This window comes from Brassica napus, chromosome C1 (genome assembly GCF_020379485.1).
Source record: "Brassica napus cultivar Da-Ae chromosome C1, Da-Ae, whole genome shotgun sequence".
Lineage (NCBI taxonomy): Eukaryota > Viridiplantae > Streptophyta > Magnoliopsida > Brassicales > Brassicaceae > Brassica > Brassica napus.
The window spans coordinates 15,175,525-15,202,676 of record NC_063444.1 but is presented as its reverse complement, the minus strand read 5'-3'; the positions used below and the strand labels follow the sequence as shown (position 1 = coordinate 15,202,676).

Sequence of the window (27,152 nt, the reverse complement as noted above, 5' to 3'; positions counted from 1 at the left end):
GTGGGATAAAATAAAAATTGGAAAGATAATGAGAGCATGTATCATTCTACATAATATGATCGTAAAAGACGAACGAGATGGATACACTCAGTTTGATATTTCAATTTTCAAAAATTCGGATTCAAACCGAAGTTCAGAAGTGGATTTCTCGTTTTCTACAGATATGCCTTCAAATCTCGGCAATATGATGAGCATTCAGAATCAAGTTTGTGATAGAACAATACATCAACGATTGAAAGCGGATTTGGTTGAGAATATATGGCAAAAATTTGGAACAAATCAAGATTTCAACTAATCTGTTTTTCTCGTTTACGGTTTGTATTTGCATTTTTAATATGCTTTTATGTCATTTTTAATAAAAATTTAGGCTTTTGGCAGAATTGACCTACAACTTAAAGTCAAACACAGAACTAACCTCCTTTTTTTTGGAAATTGGTTTTGCCCTATTCACCCCACAAGTTCATATAATTTACGAAAATGCCATCAATTTTTTTTCTTTTCGAAAATAACATTTTTACTCTCTCACCCTCATCATCTTCAAGTAATTACAATATTGCCATTGTCATCAATACCCCAACCATCATGAACAACCAATTTCAAGCTCTTAATGCTCCCAAAATCGAGTTACCCTTCTTCTTTTTCCATTCTTGTGAACTAAACACAACATATCTCTCACTTTCTCTCCACAACGAGCTAAAAAAACCCAAAATTTTGATTCTACATTTTTTATGGTTCATAGAGTCATAGAAGCTAACGATTTTGGGTGGGTCACTTTCGTTTGAGATTATGTGTGCTTGGAGAAGCCTTATGTGTGCTAAGGAAGTTATCTCACCAATTTAAGGTATGAAATCGAGTTTTTTTCCAGATTTGTTCGTCAGACGACTTACATGGGAAGTCGTCTGGCTGTAGACGACTTACCTGGAAGTCGTCTGGTCAACGCAGAGGTTATTTTTGCAATTGACTTTGAAATCGGTTTTCTCAGACGACTAAAGTTAAGTCGTCTGATTTTGTTTGGTTACAAAAAAATCTTCAAAGAACCTAGACTACTTACATTTCAGACGTCATAAGTTAGTTTTGCATTTGACTAGAATATTTCAGAAGTTTGACTTTCCCGGACGACTTACATTTCAGTCGTCTGGTGAAAATTGAAATATCAATATTTTATTAACACTAGACGACTTACAATTAAGTCGTCATAGGTTAGTTTTGCAATTGAAAAAAAAACTTCAATATTTAATCATACCCAGACGACTTACAATTCAGCCAGGATTTTATTCCGAGATTCTGGTCAAACCTCGTAAATCCTGGACGACTTACACGTAAGTCGTCTGACGGACGACGGAATTGTAAGTCATCTATATATAATTAAATATTGAAGTTTTCTTTTTCAATTGCAAAACTAACATATGACGACTTAATTGTAAGTCGTCTAGTTTTAAAAAAAATATTATTATTTTAATTTTCACGAGACGACTGAAATCTAAGTCGTCCAGGAAAGTAAAACTTCTGAAATAATCCAGTCAAATGCAAAACTAACCCATGACGACTGAAATGTAAGTCGTCTAGCTTTTTTGGAGTTTTTTCTTTAAACCAAACAAAAGTAGACGACTTATTTTTCAGTCGTCTGAAATAACAGATTTCAAAGTCAATTGCAAAAATAACCTCTGCGTTGACCAGACGACGTATAGTTTAGTCATCATGAGTACTTAGATTGAAGTTTTCCGCTTCGATCTTTAATAAACTTTCGTTTTCTTTGTTCTAAGTTTGCTAATGTGTTTTATTTTGACTTTTTCAGATGATGCGTCAGTTACATGCAGTGTATGCAGAATGGTTGTTGAAAGATGGATGTTGGAATTTTGTGGTTGGTCATTTCAAAGGAGCGAGAATGTTATTTTTGAGTGAAGGTTCGACACATGCTGATCTTGTTGCAATGGCTCAAGAAGATTATAACCTGGACATGAACATAGAGTCTGTGGAGTTAACCTACTCATTACAACAGATGGCTCCAGACCTTCCTCCTATTCATGTTACAAGTGATATACAAGTTCAGAACTTGCTCGAGATAACTAAAATGCATGAAGTACGTCTTTGTGTATCAAGCTTTAGCAAGATGAGAACGGTTTCAGAGAAAAGGGATGAAGATCATGTGGGAGATGAGGCTGAGGAGGGGGATGAAGCTGAGGAGGGGGATGAAGCTGAAGAGGGGCATGAAGCTGAGGAGGGGGATGAAGCTGAGGAGGGGCATGAAGCTGAGGATCATGATGGGGAAGAGGATGCTGACATCCCTGTTGTCGCTGATGCTGATGATTATAGTGAGTATGGAATGGTTAAAGACGAGGATGAGGAAGAAGATGATGAAATCTGTTTTGGGCATATGGTTGTGAAGGAGAAGGATCATCTGTAGACAGAATCTATGTCAACCAGAGTTTTGCTAGTATGGATGCACTGCTTTCAGAGTTGCGGTTGACAGCGGTGAGGCGTAGGTTCTCCTTCAGAATATTCAAGTCAACGAAAACTCTCTTTGTGGCAACATATCATGTTAGTGGTTGTCAATGGAAGGTCCGAGCAAGTGTGAAACATGGGACTAAAACGTTTCGGGTAACCAAGTATGTGGCAACTCATACATGTTCCATTCCAGACAGAATCGCTCAGCGGAAACGCTGTACTCCGAAGTACATTGGTCGACTTTTCATAGATCGTGTTGGAATCATTGATGGGTTGAATCCGCAGCATATCAAAGATGCAATGAAGAACATGTTTGGCATGACACTTGATTACACCACTTCATACAGAGCATTGTTATATGCGCAAGAAATGGTGAGAGGATCAGCGGAAGACGGGCTACTGAAGTTTATTATTTCATTGATTTGTTTATTATTGAAAAAAGGCTACTGAAGTTTATTTCATTGATTTGTAAATGTGTAAACACATTGTTAGCACATGTATTACATCTTGGGAAACATTATTACTGATTTTACAAAAAATTCACAACTAAAAGAGTAGACATGCAATTCACAAAACATAACACAAACAAAACTATTATAGATCATTCCTCTACAAAGACAAGCTTGGACTCCACTTGATATGGAAGAAGACTTTGTCAGAAGACTTCCAGAAAGTCCAGACGACTTCCAGATGACTTCCAGGAAGTCTAGACGACTTTTAGGAAGTCTAGACGACTGAAATGGAAGTCGTCTGGAAGACTTCCTGGAAGTCGTCTAGTGCATTATATTTTAGACGACTAAAAGGTAAGTCGTCCCAGAAGTTTTCCAGATCTGAAAAACCTGCATATCCAAAAACGTTCAAATGGCATAAAAACAGAAAAATGAGTGGAAGATTAGATAAATCTACCTTTATAGAACACACAAAAATACATATCTAAAATTAATAGATCTACCTTTAAATGAGTGGAAGATGAGTACCATCTGAATAAAAACCTGCATAAAAGATATATTAGTAAGAAAAACATGAGACAAAACTGAAAAATTCATATAAAGTTTGGTGTTTTCAAGTCAAAGAGATTAGAGTGGGTCTGGAGAGTTTTAGTTTGGGAAAAAAAGTAAGAACTTTATACAACAAGAAGTTACCAAATGAAGAAAAATTAGACATAAAAACTTACCAAAATGCTCAGATCTATTATGAAAGGGAAACTTCGTCAGAAGACTTCCATGATGTCCAGACGACTTCCAGGAAGTCCAGATGACTGAAATGGAAGTCGTCTGAAAGACTTCCTGGAAGTCGTCGAGTGCATTATATTTTAGACGACTAACATGTAAGTCGTCCCAGAAGTCTTCCAGATCTGAAAATCTTGCATATCAAATCCAGATCTGAAAAACCTGTATATCCAAAAACGTTCAAATGATTTAAAAACAAAGAAAATGAGTGGAAGATTAGATAAATCTACCTTTATAGAACACACAAAAATATATATCTAAAATTAATAGATCTACCTTTAAATGAGTGGAAGATGAGTACCATCTGATTAAAAACCTGCAAAAAAGATAGATTATTAAGAAAGACATGAGACAAAACTGAAAAATTCATATAAAGTTTGGTGTTTTCAAGTCAAAAAGATTAGAGAGAGGTTGAAGACTTTTAGAGTGATGAACATTACATTTTTGTTGCAGCCATTTGAGAGGAGGAGAGAAAATGTGTAAATTTTTCTTTATATAGGGAGACAAAAAATTCAATTAGGTTAAATATGTTTGATTCAGACGACTTACTTGTAAGTCGTCCAGAAGGTTTTAATATTTTTAGCGGGAAATTAAAATATTTTTAGTGAGAAACTAAAATAGAACACTTTCTAGACGACTTACAAGTAAGTCGTCTGGTTTATATTATTTAAGCGGGAAAATAATTTTTAAAAAAATTTTAGGCGGAAATATTTGGACGACTTACATGTAAGTCGTCTGTTTTAATTTCTTCACCATACGACTGAAATGTAAGTAGTCTAGATCATAAACATTACCCCTAAACTTAATTAACTAACTAAACACTTCATAAAACCAAATTAAACTTCAAAAGTATTTACTATACACAAAAATAAACATGCATAGGTAAAAAATTAATTTTTCAAAAAAACATTCAAGCTTTCCAAAATCTAACCCTAAGTATACATACAATACTACAACATATGTTGTCAAACCCTAGACCAAAGAATACCATGATTCACTACCTACACTCATCTATGTTGAAAACAATTCAATTTTGTTATATTTTAATTTATATCACTTAAAACTGTTTATAATTAGATGATTTTAATTTTTCGCTTATCAAAATATTTTTTAAAAAATTTAAAAGTTATTTTTAAGATCAACTACACCAGAAGACTTAATTTGAAGTCGTCCAGACGACTTCCAACATCTCAGACGACTCAGACGATTTACTAGGGCTATATTCGTAAAAATGACTTAGAAAAAGTGGTTGAGCTGTAATTTCACAAGGCTTTTATATTAGCTTTGCATTTGATTCAAGTTTGAGTATATGTTTGGGATTAAAATTAAGTTGTGGGTTAGTTTTGACAAATTCCCCTGAAAATTTTATGTATCATGGTCTTTCAAATCATTCAACTTTAAAAAAAATAAATTATTTTTTAAGTACCTCAATGAAGTTCTACCAATAGAAGATGAAAAAATTAAATAGATTAATAGAGGTTCTAAACCTTTCAAATCACTAAATTAAACACTAATTTAATTTTCAGTACCCATTAGGGGTCCTGGAGGTGGTCTGAAGAGCTGATCGTTCACTTCTCTCTCTTTTTGCTTAATTAGTATTATTATTCATTAATTTATTGTAAGAGACTTGGTCAGAGATTGAACGATGGCATATGCCCTCGTAGATCAGTTCGATCGGTGTTTTGCACGCCGTTAAACAGCCGATGTAAGTAACGCACAATTTTGATTGGAATTTGCTTGAAAACTAAAATCTTGAACCACTTAGAGAGCATGCACACCGAATAAAACACTAAAATCCTCTTTTATTATGGAGTAGTGCTAATTACATAGCCTCAAACATCCTAGATAAGACCTTACATATTACGCGATGAAGTGTGGCGTTGACATATATCGACAACCACATTCATACACTCGAGGGTTTCGTTTGGAATCTAGTAGGAGGGCCCAGGCATGGTCTTCTGGAAGGGACAAACGCTAACTTGCGGGATGTTGCAAACTTTAGGTAAGTGCGTAGCAGTCTGGTAGATACGACTAATTACTTGCTGCAGCTGCTGTCCCTGCTGTCCTTGCTGTTGTCGAACCTGTTGTTTAACGGCTTTGGATGCTCCTTTCAAGGTTGGGCAAACACAAAGTGGCTCTTCCTGGTGGAGCTCGTTGCAGCACTGCTGGAGTAGCGGTGGCCTCTGCTGTGGGCTCTGAGGGTTCTCCATGTCGTCTTCAAAATCAAACTCACCGTCGAGGGTCCAGCTTGGACCACTACCGGACTGCATTGCCTGCTTGTGGAGCCATTGCTGGCAAGCTCTTAGGTGTTGTGCTTGCTGAAACTCCTTCCTACATTTCGGAATCCGAAATGGGCCGGCTGGGTTTGTGGCATCATCTTCCTCGACTTCTACGACCGTTCGGTAGATGGAGGCATTGGTGAGAAGGAAGAAGAGGGCGAGAGTCGCCGAGACGAGAAAGAGCTTGTTGGCCATTTGCTATTTGTGTGTATGTTTTTTGCTTGTTTTCGTTTGAGTGAAGAGGGAAGTGGAGTGTTGGTTGGTATTTATAGGCGTGAAAGATGTTCTGCATGGAGATCACGTGTAACATTGCATGAATGTGTTTGTTTGTGAGAAAGGGAGAATCTATAAGGTTTTTGTAGCGATTAGGTGTTGGAATCTCAAATGTGGAGGAGTGACAAGTTTCCGCGTCTACATGCCATGCAACCATGCATGTATGATGTGTAGTTCATATTCTGACATTTTGTATATTTTTTTATAAAAAACGAATTTCCTTTTAAGCATTTAGTTAATTCAAGTTAAGACATTTAAGAAAAAAGAATCACACAATGGCACTGATCATAATCAATTACATGGTAAACTAAAATTTAAAGTTTAAGCACGAGGTTATAAACACTCGTAAAAGAAAGTGTGAGAACACGTAACCATGTAATTCGGGATCGTTAAGACATAAAGTCAGTCAACTTATTAAATCCCATAATATCGATCGGAGAATATGTATCCGATGAAGAAAAAAAAAGAAGAATATCTTGTTGTAAACTACTAGCTCGGATGTATCTATATATTATATATATATGTTTATGTTTTGTATAACAACGAGAGAGTAGAGAATTGAGAGTCTTTATTATTTTCCCCTTAATACAAATACAAAGGGGAAGAGATATTTATAGTAGAGAAGTAGACCATGATTAACGGAGAATTCTTAGGATAGAGTTCTTAGTGGAATATAAGAACCCGTCTCTTAATTTTTAACTAAAAAAACTAAGAACCGGTTCTTAAATAGTAAAAAAATTAAGAACTGGTTCTTAAATCTCTTATTTAAGAGCCGGTTCTTAGTTAAAAGTTAAGAGACGGGTTCTTATATTCCGCTAAGAACCCTATCCTAAGAGCATCATTATTGGAAATCCCTTACAGCATCCTTTAGAGGAGAGGGGTGGGAACCGAGGAAGAAAGAGAAGGGAAAAGCCCCAAATTAAGGGTTGTCCCTTACTCTCCAACGACCAAAAAAAATAAAAAAAAAATAAAACAAAGGACTATCTTTCTCTCTTTCTTCATCCCACCAATAATGATGCTCTAAGAACTTATCATGCTATAAGAAGACACGTATACTGTGTCTCATTATAAAAATGACATCTGCAACATGAGAAGGATAGGTGTTGTTGCCCCACGTGTACCAAGCTGGACAATCACTATTATTTAACAAAGGATAATCACCAACTTTAGTATTATCTTCTAGGACTCCCTCTTGATTATCTTTTTTGTATTACGTAGTGTCTCGTTAAAAACCTTGTCATGGAAAAACTCATTGGGACAAAAACCATGACTAGGAAAAAAGAGTACACTACCGTAATCTCCCCCTAAAAATAGTGGACATAGCTTTCTCGTCAGAGGTCACGCAAATGCCGCATTCCGATACCATAAACGTGTTTTCGGAATGTTGTAGTGGGAAGGGCTTTTGTGAACAAGTCAGCCGGATTGTCGCATGACCGTACATACTTGATGTCCATTTCTTTATTTTTCTCGAGCTCCCTTATGTACGAGAAAAATCTTGGAGGGATGTGCTTTGTCTTGTCACTCTTAATGTAGTCTTCTTTGAGTTGAGCGACACAAGCCGAATCATCTTCAAATATTTTCGTCGGATCTTTCTCGTTAACTATTCCGCTTGATTCTCGTATGTGGTGACTCATTGACCGAAGCCACACACATTCTCGACATACTTCGTGAAGCGCAATAGTTTATGCATGAATCAAAGATGTCGCAACCAGAGTTTGTTTCTGGGACCGTCAAGAGATCGCGGTTCCACCAATTGTAGAAACATAGCCGGTTTGTTTTCGACTTTATAAATATCATGTATCTGCAAAACATACCAAACTCGGGGTTTCTAGGATAAATTACTCCTAAATCAATACGTACCTTGGAGAGAACAGATAGGTTCTCGACGCCGTTCTAATTTCCGTAAATAGGAAATGAGCTATATCTCGCAAAGACATTAGTGTCTAAAAGTATATTTAATCAAATACAACTCGCAAGATATATAAGCTCATATATGCTTTATTACCATTAGCATCTCCAAAGTACTTATTTATATAAGATCTTACCAGGATATTTTAAACATCTCTTTCAACATCGAGAGATCTATTTACCATTGGAGTACTCAAAGGAGTCGCTTTATTCATACAAAAGCGTTTCAATAACCTTTTCGTATGATTTGATTGATGCACAATTATTCTTTCTCGGAGATGCTCTATCTGGAGCCCAAGACAAAACTTTGTCTCTCCGAGATCTTTCATTTCGAACTCCTCTTTCATATAAGTTCAAGCATCATCAACCTCCTTTTGAGTTCCAATTATGTTTAGGTCATCTACATATACAACAATGATCACAAAGTCAAATGACAATTTCTTTATAAAAACGCATGGACATATCGCATTATTACATATCCTTTACTCAAAAGATATTCACTTAAGCGATTGTACCACATGCGTCCGGATTGCTTTAATCCGTAAAGTGATTGCTGTAACTTGACCGAACAAATCTCCCTGGATTTTTCTTTCAATGCCCCTGGCATTTTCAATCCCTTAGGGAGTTTCATATATATATCGTTATCCAACGATCCATACAAATACGCAGTCACAACGTCCATGAGATGCATCTCAAGATTTTTAGATGCCGTTAGGCTCATCAAAAATCTAAACATAATTGCATCCATTACCGGGGAATACGTTTCCTCAAAATCAATTTCCGGTCTCTGAGAAAATCTTTGGGCAACTAATCAGGTTTTATATCGTGTTACTTTTCTCACGAATACCCACTGATACACAACAATATTTATATTCTCAGGCGTTATGACTATAGGTCCAAAGACATTCATTTTATTTAGGGAGAATAATTCAATTTGAATGGCATTCTGCCACTCCTCCCAATCATGTCTTTTTAACATTCCAAAATGGACCTTGGATCGGGATCATCACTTTTATGATCGATCTCTTTGGACAGAAAAGGAGAACATTCCATCAACATCTTTTATCTTATAACTTTTCATCAAGGGTGTAGTTGATGGAAATCTCATACTTTTCTGTTCACTTTTCGTCATCTGGATCATCTTTATTTGGTTCATCTTGACCCTTTTCATCTATGCCTTCTTTCAGACATTTTTCAGTATCATGTTCTTCTGGAACCTTTCCACTTATGCCTTCTTTCAGACATCTTATAATATCAGGTTCTTCTGGAACCTTACCATTTATGTCTTCTTTCAGACATCTTTCAGTATCATGTTCTCTTTGAACCTTTCCACTTATGTCTTCTTTCAGACATTTTTCAGTATCAGGTTCTTCAGGAACCTTGCAACTTTTCTCAACCAATTTCTTTCGGAGATTTTTATCTCTAGAACCCGCTAGTCTCCCCTTCTTTAACTGAACCCTAGGTTCATTTATTTTGTTACCATCACTTTGTTTTTTAGGAACATCAACTCTTGATGGAACATTTTCAGCGGGTATATCATGTCGTATCTTCTGGTAACTGGTTTGCAAATGCACAATTTTCTGAACTTCCAGCTCTCTTTGATCCGTAGGGGGACAAAGGTGTAACAACGATTATGTACACCATGTAATCTCTTTAGGAATTTCTCAAATTCCTCTCCCTAACGCTAGAAATTCATCCTCATTAAAATGGCAATCGGCAAATCATGCCGTAAACATATCACCAGTTACCGGTTCAATATACCTTATATACGGCTTGTTCTAACTCTTCCAAAGTTTTATACATTCCGAGAGCATCTTTAGCTCTCCAGGGACTTCTAAATATCAAGATGCAACTCAAGTCGTTTTTGTCCTCCCAGACATTTCAATATATTGCATCTATTTTAAATTTACTCCAGTGACCTTGGAACAAGCCGTTTTTCATACCTCAAGGTCATCTTTCATTTCATTTTCTGGAGAAATATATACCTTGGACTTTTAGTCCAAAAATATCTCGTTTTTCTAACGAACTTTATATCGAATTGATGGCCAATCAATTCACTCTACCCTCATACATAGAGGTAGATTCATAATCCTTATTTATATAGCGCTTTTTTATTTATTGTCGACAATCTATTTTCTCTTTGGTTCCATCTTTTTATTCGTACTGATATGGTTAATCGAGATCTCTTTATCATCATCAATGATTTACCCAGGTACCTGACTATTATATTAACCATATCAATGGTCTCATCATGAGATTCATCCTCTATTTATATTTTTGCTCTTTTTCGAGGACTCTTTGGAACCAAAGTGGTCTATCACGTCTCTAGTGTGCCATAGGCTCATATATCGTCCGTTTAGGACACTATTTTCTTATTGGAGCATTTTCAGCTGGAATATGAGATATCATTATTTAATCAAAATGTCTAGCAGACATTTTGTAAATGGATTATCCTACTTTTCATTGTAATACATTTCACATATCTCATTCCATCAGCTTATCATATGCTTCTAGCAAACTTGCGAGCATATTTCTAATTATCCATATACTTTATCCCTCTGGATTGTATATGTCTTTATTACATGCACAACTGCATGTTTACACCTGATCATGGGGATCATCTTATTCGAATTTACTTTATCAAGTTCTTTTTCGAGAGCGAACATAATTTTTTCAATGTTCCACTTACTAGGATTTTTTAATTCTCTCCCTCGAGATGATGACACTCCATGTCTAAAATCTCGTACTGAATCCCACTCTAGAACCAATAATATATTCAGTTTTCCCATTTGGGATGAATTATGTTTCAAATCCCTTAGAGTGAGATCTTAATTTGGGGTCTGCTTAAAGAAATCACATCTAGTGAACTTGTTTGATGATTCATCACCATGATGGTTTCCTTTATTTTTTTGACATACTATATGTGAAAAACTTCTGGTTTTTCAACATTTCACAATAATGTGGATAACATTATTGGAGATGGCTATATATCAGTAAACTTCAGGTTTACCACTCATTTATACTTTTGCCATCCTTTTCTTATGCATGTCTTTTCATCATAAGCTCCTCTAGAGCTAATAATAAATTTTATAGTAATAGATATTATACTTACTTATTTTGAGAGAGGAGAAATATTTGTTACCTTTAGTAGTCATGTACGATGACCCAACATCTGCCAAGTACATCTATCTCTATCCTGAATCTCAAAATCTTATTCAGGAAGATAATTTTTATATCACATCGATATTTTATTTTCATTTTCTGGACCAACCAGAAAATCTGAATCATCAAGATGAGTATTCAAGCTATGAAAAGATGGTCCAGGCTCATAAGAGATGAAGTTTATTTCACTTCCTTTCTCTTTTTCTTTTTGAATCTCGATACAGATCGGCTAAATATTTGGCGTACGAAAACAACGTACCCAATTTTTTTCTGGCCGTATCTATAGCAAACTTTTTCTGTTTGCCTTTTATCACCCGACCACTTTCATTTTTCGTGGAAATTTCCATTATTATCATAGGGATGGAATCTTCTTCCTCATCCTCTTCCACGACCACGATAGCGGTTTCAACCGCATCCACATCCTTGTCCTTTTCAAGAAGGACCAATTTGATGGTTTAGTATCATGAGTTTCTTTTCTTTTCAATTCTCACGGAGGATTTACATCAACTCCAACAATTTGGTGAATCCTTTCTTTCAAGGATTTGATTATTCAAAGATCTTCTAGATCTTTCTCATGATACACCTCATCTTATAAACCATCATTAAAGTGGTGTAAATTATCATGGCTTTATCTTTTTCTCATCCGATATAGTTTCAACTTATCGATGATTTCTCAAAGCTCATTTTTTCTCAGGTGCATCTTTGCACCCGCTGCCCAGGTCATATAACTATTTCCCGTAATATCAAGGGCATTTATTTTGAGATTTGTCAAATTTGATATAATAACCGAATTCATAGAATAATAATATATAAAGACGGAAATTGAAATGCAGAAACTAAAGGCATAAATTTAAATTGCAAAAATTTAAAGAGCATAAATAAAATTGGAGGCTTAGCCTACCACATGATCTGAGGAGTCTTAGACTACCATATTAATCATTTTTCAAAGTCCGAGGAGACATGGTATACCATTTTGACTTTTACTTATTTCAAGGTCCGAGGAGACTTAGTCTGCCATTTTTAATCTTTATTTTTTTTTTATTCACGGAGGCAACGTCTACCACGTGTTTCTCTGATCGTGAAGGCATAGCTTACCATAACGATCAGTCGGGGAAGGCAACGCCTATCATCCCGAAAATAAACAGAAAAGACCTAGCCTCTCACTCCGGAACAATAATAAAATTTAAATAAATTAAGTATATTAAAACACATAAATTTAAACATTACTTCGACTGGTTTAAAAATTTTCGGATTGATAAACCTCAGTTAGTCAGAACTTCATGCTGATAACGTGTTGTAAACTACTAACTCAGATGTATCTATAAATTATATATGTATGTTTATGTTTTGTATAACAACGAGAGAGTAGAGAATTGAGAGTCTTTATTATTTTCCCCTTAATACAAATACAAAGGGGAAGAGGTATTTATAGTAGAGAAGTAAAAAGACACGTATACTGTGTCTCATTATAAAAATGACATCTGCAACATGAGAAGGATAGGCGTTGTTGCCCCACGTGTGCCAAACTGGACAATCACTATTATTTAACAAAGGATAATCACCGACTTTAGTATTATCTTCTCACATATCTGATGGAATTGGAGCTGGTGTAGTGGACAAATCAAATCTACCAAGTGGATACGTGTGAAGTCCAATTACAAGCCCACCAAGGGGTTAAGTACAAAGCCCAAGTCCACCTTGAAAATATAATTTGAGACTACGTCTTCCTCTCCTCCACCGAAACATAAGTCGCACTTTATCCGAATCTAGGGTTTCATTCTCTCTTCTCTTCTCCCGATAATCAGATCCTCGAAACTCTACTCCTCGAATCAGGTAGAATTGCCCTTCTTCTATCCACGTTTTGTCTTCTTTCTTTAGCTGATCGCAGATTACATCTTGTAATTTCCTTGATTTCCATAATTTCGAGGTGAAATTTATTGCGTTTCTGGTTCGTTTTTTTTTTTTTTTTCCGTCTGAAGATCGGACGCGAGCTTTTGCTTATGATCTATTATAATTGTAGCTGAATTTGAAAAAGAAAAAAACGTAGTCTTTTGATGGATTGATGTTTCCTCTTTACATTGTTTGGGTAATTTGACTGAATCGTGTCTGGGATATGATCAGATGGTATTTTGCCCATCTCGTATCTTCAGTTGGTGATGATAATCTTTAGTTTCCCATTTGATTATATACTATTAATTATCAGTAATCTCCAATTGAATGTGGCTCGTACTAGAATTGTGTTTTATTGATTTGTTATCGTGTTATGTTTATTTTATCCCTAGTTAATAATCTCAGTACCTAAGTCGATTGTGGTTTGAGACTTTACATCTTATACTGTGTGTTGTTGCCCTTCTCTTTGTGTTTGTCAAATTCTTATGTGATGTTGGTATTATTTCTCAGGTCTCAGTTTCTCTGTAGTTTGCCCACCAGATCAACAAAGTTTCATGTCTGAACTTGATTCCCAGGTCCCTACTGCCTTCGGTAAGCTCCAATTGTATCCATTGTTGATTGAAATACCTCTGCATATCTGGCTCATATGATTTTGTTAAATGTTTCTCATGTTGGATTTGATAAGGGCTAATGAGTTTCTTTTTGATTTTTCTGCAGACCCGTTTGCTGATGCTAATGCTGAGGACTCAGGTGCGGGAACAAAGGAGTACGTCCACATCCGTGTGCAGCAGCGCAATGGTAGGAAAAGCTTGACAACGGTCCAGGGGCTGAAGAAAGAGTATAGTTACAGCAAGATACTTAAGGACCTCAAGAAGGAGTTTTGTTGCAACGGAACTGTGGTTCAAGACTCTGAACTCGGACAGGTGCGTGTTTTGAAGCTCCGTGGTATATCATCAACTACTGTTTTTAACAGTTGGTGTAGTATCATTCAAATAATGCAAACAGACAGTTAAAGACTTGGCTTAAGAATTTTAGCTTTTGTATGTGTGCTCTCTCTTTAATTGTGCTACTGTGAAAATTTGTAGGTTATTCAGCTTCAAGGCGACCAGAGGAAGAACGTCTCCACGTTCCTAGTCCAGGTAATAATCACACTCTTTCACGAACAAAGCTAACATAAAAACATTGTTGCATTATCTCATTTTCTTTTACTTTTTCTCTTGCAACAGGCTGGCCTTGTGAAGAAGGACAACATCAAGATACATGGTTTCTGAGCTGCTTGTGTTGCAGTTTCCCTAGGCCGTTTGCTTCATTCTGCTCTAGTGAATCATTACTGTTATCCTCCCTTTCCAAAACATTTCTTCAACTTTCATCTTTGATTCTCTTGTTGCTGTTTTCTCTCTATTCACCTTTGGTATGATACTAAGAGACTACCATCTTATGTACTTTGGCTTTGCCACTTCTTTAATATGAGAATGTTAAGAATTTCTCGTTAACTTGGCCTCTTCTCTGATTATCTTTCTTACCAAGATAGATCTCTTGGATCCGTATAGCAAATTTCTTAATAACAAACCATGAAACTAAACAAGTCATATTATACAGAGAAAAAAACCAAAGACTCTGACTCGTATAGAGGATTCTGGGAGTCGTGTACAGTTACGAAACTAACCCTGTCGATCGTTTCTCTTGCGAGTCAAGGTGGAGGGAGCTCTGCAATCCTCGAGCAAGACGCTTTAGGTTAAACTATGAAAATTAGGTTAGATTGTGGAACGATCTGAGTCGATCGCTTCGTTATTATATTTTGATTTTTCTCAAAACTGTTTCAAATTCCCTTTTTTGGGTTAAATTTCGATCGCAGGTAAGAGATGGAGGAGATATTCGCTTTGATAGTGTCGATGATCCTCATAGCTGCAGTGATTCCTTTGTTCTTATGGAAACGTCGGGTAGATGCTAGATCACGTGAGGAAGATGCAGAACCGCCGCAGGTAACTTCTCAATTTTTTTTTTTGTCATTGTTGCGAAATGGATTGTTACGTAATTCCTCTGTTTTGGGGTTGCCTAAAGGTTCAGGCACGTGAAAACGTGGTACGTGGGACTGGTGGTGGGGGTAGAATGCGTCGGAGACCCGCAGCTTCTGCTGGTGCTAGCTCCTCCTCAGCATCTAACGTTCAAGGTTCGTACTTTACAGCTTCTGTGTCTCTTTAACGTTGTTAAGTGTCAAGTGTTGAGTTTTGTTTTCCAAGTATAAAGACAGTATCAACTATCAAATAAAAGACATGGTTTTCAGATGATAATCTATATCAAGTTTCTGATACTTTTATAGCTGTTGACAACAGCCGTGTGTTATTGGTTAGAGTTTACTGTCAAGCCTTGGAGAATTTGTTATTCATCTTGCTGCAAAGCTAGGGAGGGTCTGAAAAATAATGACCTGGCTTTCAGATGAATGGAATATCAAGTTTCTGATTACTTTTATAGCTGGTGACCACAACCGTGTGTTATTGGTTAGAGTTTACTGTCAAGCCTGAGAGAACTAGAAACCTGTTATTCATCTTGCTTTAAAGCTAGCTTATGATTAGGGAGGGTCTGAAAACAAATGAACTACTGGGCTTGGATTATTTATTTGGGTACATTTGAAAACAGAAAACATCAGTGGGAGTGAAGATGAAGAAGAAGGTGAAGCCATTGGAAATCAAGCCAGAGCATCTAAGAAGAAGGAGAAGAAGCGTCAAGAACGAGAAGAACAAAGACAGGTGCCTAAACAGTCTCTGTCGCCATGAATTCTTCTAATGTTCTACAAGTACTAAGTATAGGAAATTATAGGAATATCGTTTCACCAGTTACAGTCCCAACTGTGAAAGTCTTAGATTGTTGCTCAAGGATAGAGCATTTACCCTTGGATCAGAATAGTACGTGGCAAGTCTTTCCTGATCAAAATTCTCTTCATATGTTCTGGTAAAGGCTGAAGAAGCTGCACGTGAGTCAAGGAGTACAAAACAAGATTGGTATGCAGAGATGCGGAGGAAGAAAGATGAGGAGCGCGAGGCAGAGGAGCGGAAGCTGGTGGGTCAATTATTTCATCTCCAATTCTCTTCTGTTTAGGCGTCCTGCTCTAGTAAATACTGAACTTGGCTGTTATGTAGGAAGAAGAAGAAAAAGCACGACAAGCCAAGGAAGAAGAGGCTGCTGCGTTAGAGTTTGACAAATGGAAAGGGGAGTTCTCAGTTGACGCTGAAGGTACTATAGAGGAAGTACAGGGTGGAAACCAAGATTTGCTTTCAGAATTTGTTGAATACATAAAGGTATATCTTGAATAATCAAACACTTTCCCACCTCCCATTATAATCGTTATTCTGCCAACAGAAACACACTTAATGATGATGTATATATACAAGTGTTGTCTCATCCCTTATCAATGTGCAGGAAAAGTAGCTTTTCCTTTTGATTTGTTATGTGATTGCAGAAACAGAAATGTGTTCCACTTGAAGATCTCGCTGCAGAATTTAATCTACGAACTCAGGTTTCTGCTGGCTACATCTTCTATGAAGCAAATATGAATACATTTTGTCATTGTTCTAAGTCTGAATCTGATTCAATTGTTTGTTGGTGTAGGAATGCATCAATAGGATCGCCTCTTTGGAGAGCATTGGTAAATTTTCTCTCTATCCAACCATTGAACTAGGATTCGTACGGTAGCTACTCATGCGAAACCGTAATGGGACTTTTAAGATCTGAAAAGTGATACCTACGTCTTCTCCTTATTCTTATACTACTGGCTGATCACGTACTCATGCTCTATTCGTGACCAACAACTGCACGTGCCTTGTCTATGACTCATCGCTCTGCCATTATCCATTATTCCCCCATCTACTAGATCTTTTATTTCATCACGCCCTCACTTGGGCCCTTAACTGTCTCCCCATGTTTTCCCTTATGGGCCCTGCGACTGTACTGATATAAGATAGGTGGTCGTATAGCCTCACTCGTATTAATACCATCCCCAATGAAATTGACCTTGTCCTCGAGGTCAAAGCTCGGAAAGCGTTTCTTTATTGCAGACACCCACTCCCAAATGCACTCATGAATTGGTAAACCCTTCCATTTCACCAAAATCTCGTCTTGTCATGTTCCTCCATTGACCCTTGTTGACACAAACCCCTCCGGTTCCACAACCAACTCTCCCTCACTATTGAGTTGTGTGGGTAGTGGCAATACTTCAGTAACCTCCCCTATCGTCTTCTTCAACTGTGAAACGTGAAACGTGGGATGGATCTGCGCGTCATTTGGTAACTTAAGCTTGTAAGCTACCTTCCCCATTCGGCTCTCGGTCTCAAATGGCCCATTGAAACGTGCAGCTAGCTTCTCATTCAGTCTTCTAGCCAACGTTCTCTGTCTGTATAGCCTCAACTTCACAAAGACCTTATCTCCCACTTCGAACTCGACCTCCCTGCGATGTGTGTCAGCCCGCAGCTTCATCATTTGTTGAGCACGATGAAGATGTTCCTTCAGTAGCTGTAAGGCTGCATCTCTCTCCACTAACTGACCCTCCAATTCCGCATTTGTTGTGGAACCTGTTTCATACTTGATCCAAGTAGGCGGATCTCGCCCGTACAATGCTCGAAACGGAGTCATTTTGAGTGAGGAATGGTACGCAGAGTTGTAACTCAACTCCACCCAAGCCAAATAGGTAGACCAAGTCTTCGGTTTCTCACTGGCAAAGCAACGCAGATAGGTCTCCATCCCTTGGTTAGTCACCTCGGTTTGACCATCAGATTGAGGGTGATACGCGGTGCTGAAACAGAGGCGTGTTCCCGACAACCTGAAAAGCTGTTTCCAAAACATACTTGTGAACACCTTATCTCGGTCGGAGACGATCGTTCGAGGGAACCCGTGCAGCTTTACTATCTCCTGTATGAAAATCAGTGCCACATCCGTCGCTGTAAACGGGTGACTGAGCCCCACAAAGTGGCTATACTTCGTCAAACGATCAACCACTACCATCACTGTGTTCCAACCGCGAGAACGAGGAAGACCCTCCACAAAATCCATCGAAATATCCTCCCAAACCTGCTCCGGAATAGGTAGAGGTTGGAGCAATCCCCCTGGAGCCAAGGTAGAGTACTTCTGTCTCTGGCACACCTGACACGCGGCTACGTAACGACGAATATGAGTGAGCATCCCAAACCAGAAAAACAACTCTGATATGCGCCGTTGAGTCTTTAAAATGCCTCCATGGCCCCCAATCTTGCCGCTATGATACTCTGACATAATCACTCCAATCAGAGGAGAAGCTCGGGGAACAACCATCTTGCCCTGACGTAGGAGTCGGCCCTGTACCATCATGAAGTCTGGATGTGTACTAGGATTGACTTTCAACTCAGAAATCAACTTCTGCAGTTCAGGGTCCTTATCAACCGCACTAGCAATCTCCTCCAGCTGAAGAACTGTAGTCACTGAAACCGCTTACAACTCCTTAACCTCCACGATGCGTGATAGAGCATCTCCCGCTTTACTTTCCAGGCCGGGTTTATAGACTATCTCAAAATCAAACCCAAGCAGTTTAGTCAACCACTTCTGATACTCCATGTTCACCTCGCGTTGCTCCAACAAAAACCGCAGGCTCTTCTGATCAGTACGCACCGTAAACTTCCTCCCAATTAAGTAGTGTCGCCACTTCTGAACCGCAAACACAATTGCCATCAGCTCCCTTTCGTAGATTGACTTATGCTGCTGCCGTTCAGTGAGAGCTTGGCTATAGAAGGCTATCGGTTGATGATTCTGCATAAGCATCGCCCCCAACCCGTAACCGGATGCGTCTGTCTCCACGACAAAAGGAATGTCGAAGTTGGGCATGGCTAGAACCGGAACCGTAGTCATTGCCTTCTGTAGAGCTTGGAACGCCCCTCTTGCCTCAGTTCCCCAACCAAACTGATCCTTCCTCAACAGACAGGTAAGCGGTCGCGCAATGCTTCCATAGTGGCACAAACTTCCTATAATAGCCAGTAAGCCCCAAGAATCCTCGTAATGCCTTAATATTCTTGGGCTCTGGCCATTCCAACATGGCTTTAATCTTCTCATTATCAACCGCCACGCCTTGGCCCGATATGATGTGGCCAAGGTATTCCACCTGAGAGCTCCCAAACTGACACTTTTTAAGATTTGCGTACAACTTCTTCTCCTCCAGTATTTGTAACACCGCCTTCAAGTGCTCGCGATGTGTGATCTCGTCTTTGCTGTATACGAGAATGTCGTCAAAGAAGATGAGAACAAACTGGCGCAAATGAGGACGAAAGACCTTGTTCATTAAGGACTGAAATGTCGCCGGCGCATTGGAGAGTCCACTCATAATGCCCATCATGAGTGCGAAAAGCCGTCTTGGGCACATCCTCTTGTCGCACCAATATTTGATGATACCCCGAACGCAGATCCAACTTGGAGAACACTCTCGCTCCATGTAACTCGTCTAACAGTTGGTCGATCATCGGAATGGGGTATTTGTCAGCAACGGTTACTCGGTTCAAGGCTCGGCAGTCGACACAGAATCTCCAGCTACCGTCCTTCTTCTTGACCAAGAGAACCGGACTCGAAAATGGGCTTCCACTCTCTTGGATTATCTGCCAGCATCGAAGCTATCTGCCGTTCGATCTCTGCTTTTTGGACCTGAGGATAGCGGAATGGTCTAACACTCACCGGTCTAGCCCCTTCCTCAAGTGTGATGCTATGCTCTTTGCCTCTAGAAGGAGGTATCTCCGTTGGCTCGGCAAACGCCCCCGCATATTGGCCTAACAACTCGGCCCAGTCGCCGTCTGCTGCCACCGCAAGACCTACTTCATTCTTCTGAATGCCTCCATACTCAACAATGAGAGCTTCATCATCCTTCCCCATTGCTTTCCAAAGAGATTTGAACGACACTGCTTCCGAATGTAAGCTCAAATCTTCCCTTATCATCACCCACTCATTATTGAGCCAAATCTTCATACACTGCGACCTCCAATTCACGCGCATTTCGCCCAAGGTGTCCAACCACTGTACCCCGAGAATCACGTCAGCTACTCCCAACTCTAAAGGTAAGAAGCTGGTGGTGATCGTACAAGATGGTAACTTCAGTTCGACGTCATTAAGAACTCCCTTGCCCGTCACTTTCACGCCACCAGCCACCAACACCCCGTAGGCCGCTGTTGCGCTTGGTCGTAATCCCAATTTCTGAATCAGCTTCTCCGAGACGAAGTTATGTGACGCGCCGCTATCGATCAAGACGATGACATCCTCTCCGAACAAAGTGGCCCGCAACTTCATTGTGCGAGGAGATGTGAAACCCACCACCGAGTTGATGGAGATCTCGACAACCATCGCCTCCACCTCATCTGCCTCCACCGCAATCTCTCGAGGCTCCTCCGACAATTCCTCTTCCACCCCATTTGCGTGAAGAACGAGTACCGTTAGCTGGGCTTGCTGACAAGGGTGATTAGGGTGAAACTTCTCATCACACTTGTAGCACAGGCCCTCAGCCTTCCACTTTTCCACCTCTGCCGGTGTCAAACGGCGAAACGGAGGTTTCAATCGACCATGAGCCGTTGTAACCCTAGCTCCAGCCCCTTTTGGAATCGTTGTAGACGCAGGAGTCGAAGTGTTGGGCTTGGGCTTAGTCGGTGAAGTAGAGGTGGTATTGGGCTTAGTAGGTTGGGCCCCAAAAGTGGGTTTTGCCGATTTCGAGCCCACCGTCTCCGAATCACCGGACCATTCCTCCACTTTAATCGCCGTTCTCATCATTTGTTGAAGGTTCCGGGGATCAAACATTTTCATACCAGCCCGGATCTTCATCTTCAACCCGATCGAATACGCCAACTCCAGAACCGGATCTGAAAGTTCCTGCGCGTTTGAAGCTAGACCAATAAAATCCCGGTTGTATTCCTTAATCGTTCCCTCTTGACGGAGGGTCTACAGCCGCTCCCCGGAAGAAACATCGAGCACCATGGAATACTGCTCGAGCACCCGATGTTTCAACTGAGCCCAGTTCCGGAATGGGTTTCGATTGCGCTCCCACCGGAACCACAGTAAAGCGTCGCCGGTGAAACACATCCGCACCGCGCGAAACTTCTCGTCCTCCGTCATGTCTCCCAGCTCGAAAAATTCCTCCACACGCAACACCCAACTCTCAGCCTCCTCTTCCGAAAACGAAGGTAGATCCAGACGCCTAGCGAGAGCCGCATGTCGCCATGCTTGTGTCCCCTCCCACTGGCTCGAGCCTTGGCTCTGGTGAAAAAACCCCTCCGATCGAGGACCCATAGGAGTTGGCATCATCATTTGGCTCCTACGGTCACCGTCGAAAGTGGGTCTGCTCCCGCTTGCCGGTTCCGGAAAAGAGTCATCGGTCTGATGCGCTTTTCCTTTCTCCGCCTCACGAAGCTTCTTCTGCGCCTCTTCCTTCTCCTGCTGGTCGATCTCCCATCGACTGAACATGACCGCAAGCTGTTGCTGCATCACGTTCAGCGACTGTTCCATCGTCTCCATACGACTCATCCCTTGCTCCAAGATCGGAAGACGGCTCAGCTGCTGCTGCATCTGCTCCAAGGTAAGATCCATGTCAGATTTCTTCGGTGGCATTTTCACAGATTCGAGGGCTCTGATACCAATTTGATACACTTTTGATGTATCGAACTTGTAAAAAAAAACCCAAATAAGAGAAATGACGTTTTTATTGATGAAAAGAGATAAGTACAATCGAGTTTTTCTTAGGAGTATCTCCTCTCTTCCATGAAAACCCTGATTATACAACTGATGCCTTTTACCTACGTCTTCTCCTTATTCTTATACTACTGGCTGATCACGTACTCATGCTCTATTCGTGACCAACAACTGCATCGCTCTGCTGTTATCCATTATTCCCCCATCTTCTAGATCTTTTACTTCATCACGCCCTCACTTGGGCCCTTAACTGTCTCCCCCTGTTTTCCCTTATAGGCCCTGCGACTGTACTGATATAAGATAGGTGGTCGTATAGCCTCACTCGTATCAAAAAGCCTCCTCACTTTTATTCAGGACGGCTCTCTGGTGTTATGGACGATAGAGGAAAATACATTTACATATCAATGGAAGAGATGAATGCTGTTGCCGATTACATCAAGCGTCAAGGAAGAGTAAGCATCTCACATCTAGCGAGCAAGTCGAACCAGTTCATCGACTTGGAGCCCAAAGTACAAGATCAGCTAACTGGAGAAATAAGCGGCATGGAAGAGATCTCAGTTTCTTAGTTCACCCATTCACAGATTCTCGTGTAAAATCCTTTTGTCAGAAAAACAAGAGTAAGAAAAAGCCCTTAGTGGTTTGGTCATACATAGGTCTTGTTCTGATTTCACTAGTATAAGATCCTTACATCTATATGCAGTTCATGAAAATCTATTATACAGTATCTTTTACATATTCCATGGGTTTAAAGTTGTAACAAGTAGAAAAATACATACGAGATAGTGGTTGGTAAGATAATGGGTGTATTTATTATGTATCCATAATAATGGTTATGGTAGGTGGGAGGAGAGATTCAATTTGATAATGACCAAACTTCAATGTCTCTTAAATGAGTGAACGTACTCTGAAACATCTTTCGACTCTTTTTATATACTTCAACACCACCATCTTGCTCTAATGCTTCATGCATCATCCATGCCTGCCAGTGATGTGTGCTTCAACGATTCTTCAAAGTCTTAAGCTGTTGAATTGATGCGTGTAAACTTTACAGAAACGTGGACGAGAATCCATCAGTGGCAGTGCATAAACTCAGCCTTGTTATACTATTCACTTTATGAACATAGATTTTAAAGCTCTCTCCTGTCTCTTCCATCTTAAAAAAAGGTTACTCTTCGAATCATGTTTTAAGCGATCTCTCATGAGATTTGCTTGCCTTAAACAACGAGTTTTGCTCAGGACAACATTTTCAAGATGGAAAATGTTTTTGACTTATGTAGCTGTGATCAAATTTTCGCAGCCACGGTTAAGTCAAAAGTATGTTTCATCTTAGAGAATGTTGTCCAGAACCAATTTCGTCCAGCCACATGCAAACAAAATATACATTCTCTCCTGCCTGCTCGTCCATGCTGATCAGTTACATGTATAGAGAAAGATACTGATGTCTCACTTTGTTCAATTAATGTGTTACCAGTTTTTGTACTCACATGAAAAGTTCTTGTCTGAGATCATGGTTGCTTATCTTTTTAATAAGATTACGGAAAACAAAATGGTTAAGTGAGAACTAAGCTTAACCGGTAAGAGAATCCCCGTTTGATCCATTCCATTTGACATTGTAAACAAAAACATAAATGAAATCAAAGCATTGGTGGTTTTGGATTGAAAGATTTTTAAACTTCAAATGTATTTTGCTTTCTAACTGTTTCGGTTTAAGTTGAGGTTTTGATACACTTTGGTCAGATCCGGTTCAATCAGAATTGACATTTTTTTTTTGTGATATTAGTATTCTCCTTTTGTTTTATCTCTGTTTTCTCCGGAGAAGCAGGGAAAAAAAACTAGAGGAAGAGAAACAGTTATGCTCTGCCTCTCTAATTCGCTTAAGCTTCTTGATCATCTCTCCTTTCTCTTTCTTGCGTCCTAAGAAACTTGGTAACACGGTAGAGATGAAGATACGTTACCTTCATTCAAACCTACTTCTCCTTGTATTACCTCTAATCATTCTTCTGTTTCCGACATTATCTCGTGCTCAAGACTACGGCGAAGATGCCACGAAAACAGACACTCCTCCGCCAGGTCTTGCCCGTTGCAATGGAGTTTACATGTCATATAACTCCGGCGGCCGCGAAAAGCTATATCCACGCACCAAAAACGCCACGGCTCAAGCCTGGTCGTTCAAGGCAACGGCTATGATCGTGAACACGGGGATAGAAGAGGTCAAAGGTTGGGAAATGTTCGTAGGGTATCGTCACAGAGAGATAATTGTTTCTGCTACGGGAGCTGTCTCATCGGATGGTGACTTTCCTTACGATGCAAGTAATGGGACAACGTTCATTGGTTCTCCTAATACAGATCTAAAAACCTCGATAGAAACAGCTGGTGACTACACTAAGATCTCAACGAATATCGAGATAACAGGAACGCTTTTCGGTGGTAGAGGTACGGCTACGCCACTTCCGAAATCGATCAAGCTTGTTAATGATGGATGGCAATGCCCTGCTGCTACTTCAAAAGGTAAATAAAACCTTAACTCATAAAATTGTTAAGTTACTTGTTATGCAAGAAACTACTTTTGTGACTGTTTTCTTACTTTTCCGGTCTGGTTTTTGAGTCAGGTGGTACAATGCAAGTTTGTTGTAAGAGGAACCCTAAGTTTAAAGCTAAGAAAAAAGCCAAAACCAAGTTCACGCCTAGACGACATGGAGACTTGAATATAATATATGATGTTCTTCAAGCCTACACAAGCAACTACATGGCGCAGGCAATTTATTACATCAGTTCTACCAATATAACCTTGAGAGATTCATATATACATAAAGTATTGGGTTTATATGTTTTGAACAGGTTACTATAGACAATGATAGTCCATTGGGACGGTTAGACCACTGGAATCTAACATGGGAGTGGATGCGAGGAGAGTTCATCCACTCCTTGCGTGGAGCTTACTCAGCTGAGAAGAACCCGTCAGAATGCTTGCACAGCAAGGCAGGACAGTTTTATGGGGATCTTGATTTCTCTCAGGTAGCTACTTGTCAGAAGAAGCCTATTATCAAAGACTTACCAGCTGAACGTAAAGAAGATAAACTCCTCGGGATGTTGCCTTTCTGCTGCAAGAATGGAACTCTCTTGCCAGCTCTCATGGATGCCTCTAAGTCCAGAGCCATCTTTCAGTTACAGGTTAGCCCCAAAGACAAAACGAGTATAGTGTTTGGTGAATAAATAGTTAGGAGTAGGCATGTCCAGTTCGGTTTCTGTTGTTTTTTCTGGTTTTCTAGTTTTCGGTTCTAGAAATAGTAATATAGGGTTCATTCGGATTATTGAAATTTGGTTCGGTTAATTCAGTTTTAGATTCGGTTCGGGTAACAAGGTCAAGAGTACTGGTGAATGTCAAAGAAAATTTGGGTCCAATTCGGTTTCGATTTTTTTTTTGTCGGGTCAATTTTCAAGTCATTCGAAATTTTTGAAAAAAATATCGAATTTCGGATATTTTTTAAAAGATCGAATAAAATATATTTGACAATTCTATATTTTGGGTAATTCAGTTTTATAAATAGTATTTTTATGATATTTGATTATTTAAACACTAAATACAATTAATATTTTAAATATATAAACTATATTTTTTAAAATTCGGATACCCAATTAGATTTTGGTTTGGTTCCGGTTCGGTTTAGTTTTATTATAATAGAGATAAAAGAGCTGTTCAGATGAAATTTGGTTCTGTGTTCTGTTTTTTTCTGTTTAGTACGGTTAGGTTCTTTGGTTCCAAGTAAATGTGCTCAGACTAGTTAGGAGTTTTTCATCTAGGGTTTGAATGTGTTTGGTTTAGGTATACAAGGTGCCACCTGATCAGAACAGAACAGCTTTCTTTCCTCCTCAGCATTGGAAAATCGACGGTATAGTCAATCCACAGTACAAGTGTGGACCACCAGTAAGGGTGGATCCAACCGGGTTCCCTGACCCGAGCGGTCTCCAAGCTACCACCTACGCTTTTGCCACCTGGCAAGTCATCTGCAACATAACCAAACCTAAACCAAAAGCCGCTCGTTGCTGCGTCTCTTACTCAGCCTTCTACAACGACTCAGCCATCCCTTGCAACACATGTGCTTGCGGTTGCGGAGACATCGACACCGACACATGCAACGCCAACGCCAGACAGCTTCTCCTCCCTCCAGACTCGCTCTTAGTACCGTTTGAAAACCGGACGCTCAAGGCAAAAGTATGGGCAAAGAGGAAACACATGGCGTTCCCAAAGAAGCTTCCTTGTCCTGACAACTGCGGAATCAGCTTAAACTGGCACGTTAACTCTGACTACGCTGATGGATGGTCGGCGAGGGTGACGGTTTTTAACTGGGGAGCTAATGCAGTGGAGGACTGGTTTGCTGCTGTGGATTTGGGTAAAGCTGGTTTAGGCTATGAGAATGTTTACTCTTTCAATGGGTCAAGAGTTCCACCTAAGAACCAGACCATTTTCTTCCAAGGAGTTCGTGGTATGAACTTCTTGATCGGTCTCACGAACGGGACGCACCCTGGTAGAGACCCCAAGGTGCCAGGGAAAATGCAGTCGGTTATATCGTTTAAAAAGCATTTGGGGAGTTTGAATATCCCAAGAGGAGATGGGTTTCCTAAGAGAGTTTTCTTCAATGGAGAAGAGTGTGAGCTTCCTAAGTTCTTTCCTAAAAAGAGTTCCGGGAAGAGGTTATCTGGTATTGGATTCTTGCCCTCGATTCTCCTCGTGATCACAACATTTCTTGTGTTCATGTGTTCGTTTTAAGAGGTGTTTGCATTAGTTATTTATGTAAGTTGCTTTTTGTTTAGCCATGGTGAAGGGACTTGAAGAAAATTGTTATGTACCTCTATTTAAAAATTTTGTTTGGTCCAAGAAACTTGTATCCATTAGTCAAAGGAACTGATGCAGAGTGAATCGCACTGAATACACTCTTGCCGTTACTACAAATTGTGTATCTGTCTAAAAAATTGATTGGTAACGACTCTGGCACATCAAAATACACAACAGTCCATCAAACAAAAACATAAGTCCAGTGGCTGCAGATGCATAGGGTGATTATGTGTTTTGCCATGGTTAAGTAACTTGAAGAGAATGTTTATATATCTCTTTATTCTAAGATTTGAGATCGAATAAATAAACATGTATCCATTAATGGGTTTGTTAATACACTTTTGCCCATTACTACAAGTTGTACTTTGGTTTAGAAGATCCTATCCTGCCAACTCATTTGCATACATTTTTTCTTCATAAAAAATATTTAAAATTTCTATAACAGAAAATGAG

At 39.5% G+C, this 27,152-nt stretch overlaps 3 protein-coding genes and 1 pseudogene across 4 annotated transcripts; 3 read left to right on the top strand and 1 right to left on the bottom strand.

The window, feature by feature from the left end:
* Nucleotides 1-5,456: 5,456 nt before the first annotated feature.
* Nucleotides 5,457-6,204, bottom strand: LOC106445652 (napin-like). Its single transcript, XM_013887245.3, has one exon. The coding sequence runs from the start codon at nt 6,146-6,148 to the stop codon at nt 5,606-5,608; it is 543 nt and encodes a 180-aa protein (XP_013742699.1). The 5' UTR covers nt 6,149-6,204; the 3' UTR covers nt 5,457-5,605.
* A 6,722-nt stretch (nt 6,205-12,926) lies between these two features.
* On the top strand, nt 12,927-14,679 carry LOC106445643 (protein translation factor SUI1 homolog 1-like). The gene is made up of 5 exons (XM_013887236.3): nt 12,927-13,129; nt 13,697-13,777; nt 13,904-14,109; nt 14,272-14,325; nt 14,413-14,679. The coding sequence occupies exons 2-5, from the start codon at nt 13,741-13,743 to the stop codon at nt 14,455-14,457; spliced, it is 342 nt and encodes a 113-aa protein (XP_013742690.1). The 5' UTR covers nt 12,927-13,129; nt 13,697-13,740; the 3' UTR covers nt 14,458-14,679.
* A 113-nt stretch (nt 14,680-14,792) lies between these two features.
* On the top strand, nt 14,793-22,675 carry LOC106445626 (DDRGK domain-containing protein 1-like). 2 transcript variants are annotated; one of them, XM_048744280.1, is made up of 9 exons: nt 14,793-14,939; nt 15,042-15,168; nt 15,254-15,356; nt 15,824-15,933; nt 16,142-16,243; nt 16,324-16,482; nt 16,644-16,700; nt 16,793-16,829; nt 22,220-22,675. In XM_048744280.1, exons 2-9 carry the CDS (start codon nt 15,049-15,051, stop codon nt 22,429-22,431), a joined length of 900 nt encoding a protein of 299 aa, XP_048600237.1. In that variant the 5' UTR covers nt 14,793-14,939; nt 15,042-15,048; the 3' UTR covers nt 22,432-22,675. The 2 variants fall into 2 exon arrangements, with proteins under 2 accessions (XP_048600237.1, XP_013742669.1); XM_013887215.3 differs by having other exon boundaries at nt 15,248-15,356.
* Nucleotides 22,676-22,994: 319 nt separating this feature from the next.
* LOC106445635 lies at nt 22,995-26,743 on the top strand (annotated as a pseudogene).
* Nucleotides 26,744-27,152: the final 409 nt, after the last annotated feature.

Excerpts from the sequence above, each read along its gene's own strand:
- LOC106445643 (XM_013887236.3), top strand. The coding sequence starts at position 13,741 with ATGTCTGAACTTGATTCCCAGGTCCCTACTGCCTTCG. Across the intron at positions 13,778-13,903 it reads CCAGGTCCCTACTGCCTTCG|ACCCGTTTGCTGATGCTAAT; the intron begins GTAAGCTCCAAT and ends ATTTTTCTGCAG. Across the intron at positions 14,326-14,412 it reads TCTCCACGTTCCTAGTCCAG|GCTGGCCTTGTGAAGAAGGA; the intron begins GTAATAATCACA and ends CTCTTGCAACAG.
- LOC106445626 (XM_013887215.3), top strand. The coding sequence starts at position 15,049 with ATGGAGGAGATATTCGCTTTGATAGTGTCGATGATCCTCATAGCTGCA. Across the intron at positions 15,357-15,823 it reads CTCAGCATCTAACGTTCAAG|AAAACATCAGTGGGAGTGAA; the intron begins GTTCGTACTTTA and ends ATTTGAAAACAG. Across the intron at positions 16,483-16,643 it reads AATTTGTTGAATACATAAAG|AAACAGAAATGTGTTCCACT; the intron begins GTATATCTTGAA and ends ATGTGATTGCAG.
- LOC106445652 (XM_013887245.3), bottom strand. The coding sequence starts at position 6,148 with ATGGCCAACAAGCTCTTTCTCGTCTCGGCGACTCTCGCCCTCTTCTTC.